At 55.8% G+C, this 2,253-nt stretch overlaps 1 protein-coding gene across 1 annotated transcript; it reads left to right on the top strand.

Annotated features, from left to right (window-relative positions):
- Window positions 1-781: 781 nt before the first annotated feature.
- SPRG_12859 (hypothetical protein) lies at window positions 782-1,873 on the top strand (the record flags this gene model as incomplete). Its single annotated transcript, XM_012352244.1, has 2 exons — window positions 782-1,178; window positions 1,236-1,873. The coding sequence occupies 2 exons, from the start codon at window positions 782-784 to the stop codon at window positions 1,871-1,873; spliced, it is 1,035 nt and encodes a 344-aa protein (XP_012207634.1).
- Between the last annotated feature and the right edge of the window lie 380 nt (window positions 1,874-2,253).

Genomic DNA, 2,253 nt, shown 5'->3' with positions numbered 1-2,253 from the left:
GAGGGCGTCGACGAGCGGCTGAAAGACCACCCACACCGCAGTGACAAAATTCGCAACGAAGCAGAAGATGGTCGTACGTCTCGAGGTCTCCGCAGACTGGACAGACTTGGGCGTCGTCGGCCAGAAAGTAGAGCCGGGAGCGGATCGCGACGGCGCCAAGCACCACACGGTACATGAAGTCGGCGTATCTTGGCAGGATGTGCTCGGGTTGGCGGGTGTTGGTTGTTGTTGAAGTGAGTCTATTTAGATATAATATACACTGAACTGGATATGGTGGTGGACTATCGATTCCAAGGTGATACGACGAGCCGGCCGCCGATAGGCTTAGCCAAGCGGGAGATAGTAGTAGGGCGTTGGTAGTACTAGGGTGGTCAATGGTGAAGTCATCAACGTAGCTGGCAGGCACTCTCTGGCCTCGACGCACAGCGCGCCACCGAGTTTAAGGAGGACGATTTTCAACATCCCAAGTGCTGGAAGCTTGGTGTCGACACGAGTGTTGAGCAGACTTGTCTTGCATTCGATCGACGGGAGCCCGTCGAGAGGATGCCCTCTCGGGCGGTGCATTATTACCGGTAATAGCCATCCTCGGTAGTGGCGCTATCGTCGCCCAAACCAGTGACACGCTGCGTGGACCTTCATTGCTCCACAACCAAGCTCGTGTTGACCATCTTGGTTTGACAACCGATCGTCGCCATGTGGAAATTTAGTGTATCCGGCGCCGTGGATTGTATCCGGATGACGGGCGAGCCTGGATTGGCTCACTTTTCAACAATCTGGCACGATGGTCGATGGCCTGACCTTGCGTGACCGCTGCGCCGCGCTGCAAGCCGCAGTGGCGACGCTGCTGTTCGATACACCACCGGATACGTTTCGGCAGTTGGTCGACGAGATGGCTGCGATTGCGTCGGACATGACAACCAAAAAAGCGGCGCTTCAACTTCAGGAAGCCCGCATCGACGCCAAGCTCGAGATGCTGGCAGAGCTCACAGCCAACAAGACGATCTCGCAAGAGCCAATCAAGACCGCGGTGCGTGAAGAAGATGGTGCGCTACGCAAGATCGTCACGCTCAACGTCGGCGGCACGCTCTTCACAACGGCGCGAGAGACGTTGCTCCGTGTGCCTGGCAGCTACTTTGATACGATGCTCTCGTCCGACCACTGGCGTCCCAACGAAAAAGGTATGGCGTACCATACTGTCGGCAGAAATGCGCCATGGATGACGTGGCACGCTGTAGGCGAGTACTTTCTCGATGTGGATCCGAGCACGTTTGCACGGGTCATCAAGTACTTCCGCTCGGGTGTGCTCGACATGAGCAAGCTCTCGGCAACGGACAAGACCGAACTCTGGGAGATGTTTGACTACCTTCAGATCAAGTGGCCAGTGCTGGTGCCAACGTCGATTGAGGCGCCGCGGCTGCATTGGGACTCGTCGCACTGTTCCGCAGACATTTCGCTCGACGAAAACAACATGCGAGCTACCAGCTCCAAGATATCCTGGGCCAATGTCCTTGCGTCGATGCCAGTGACATCGTTTGCCGTGCGCGTCCAACTTGGTGCCTATGTTGAAGTTGGGTTCATGCCCCGGCACCATTTCGCACCCAAGGCATCAGAGTGCGGGTGGTACTTTCACTGCGAGACGGGCACGGTTCGCTCGCGTAACGTGCGCTTGAAGGAGCCGAGTATTAGTCTTGAGACCAAGTCTCGATCCGTGTTCCTTCAGGTAACGTGGCATCGGGACCAGGAGCGCATCTCGTTTGCGGTCGACGGCGTGCCGCTGTCCATCGGACTGCAAGACGTTCCCACAGTCCTCCCGCTGTATCCATTCGCGCGATTTGCATCGCGCGACACCAGCGTCAAGATCCTTCCCGTATAGCTCGCGACCAAACATCACCTGTAACCAAAGTCAGCTAGCCTCATCCTCACACCAATACATGAACCGATTAAATAAATGTTCTGTGAGAGTCGCACTGCCGCTTCACTCGAGCCACCAAAGGATGAAATATATCATGTAGCAAATACGAGGACCGTGTGGCAGCTAGCAGCAACTTTCGTTCTCGTACAGCGGCTTGGTTCCGCGTTTCCATGACGTGGCAGTCCCAGCGACGCTTGAAACCGTCACAACTTCAACTTGAAACATCAAATTCGTGGTATATACTCGTTTCCAGCCAGTAATGCATCTACACTATCCTACACAAATCAGCGCACACCTGGCTATGCCAAGCCCGCCTGCTGCATGAGCCCGTGGAACGTGCC

This window comes from Saprolegnia parasitica (genome assembly GCF_000151545.1).
Source record: "Saprolegnia parasitica CBS 223.65 unplaced genomic scaffold supercont2.95, whole genome shotgun sequence".
Lineage (NCBI taxonomy): Eukaryota > Oomycota > Saprolegniomycetes > Saprolegniales > Saprolegniaceae > Saprolegnia > Saprolegnia parasitica.
The sequence above is the reverse complement of the archived record's forward strand: the minus strand, read 5'-3'. Positions and strand labels throughout refer to the sequence as shown.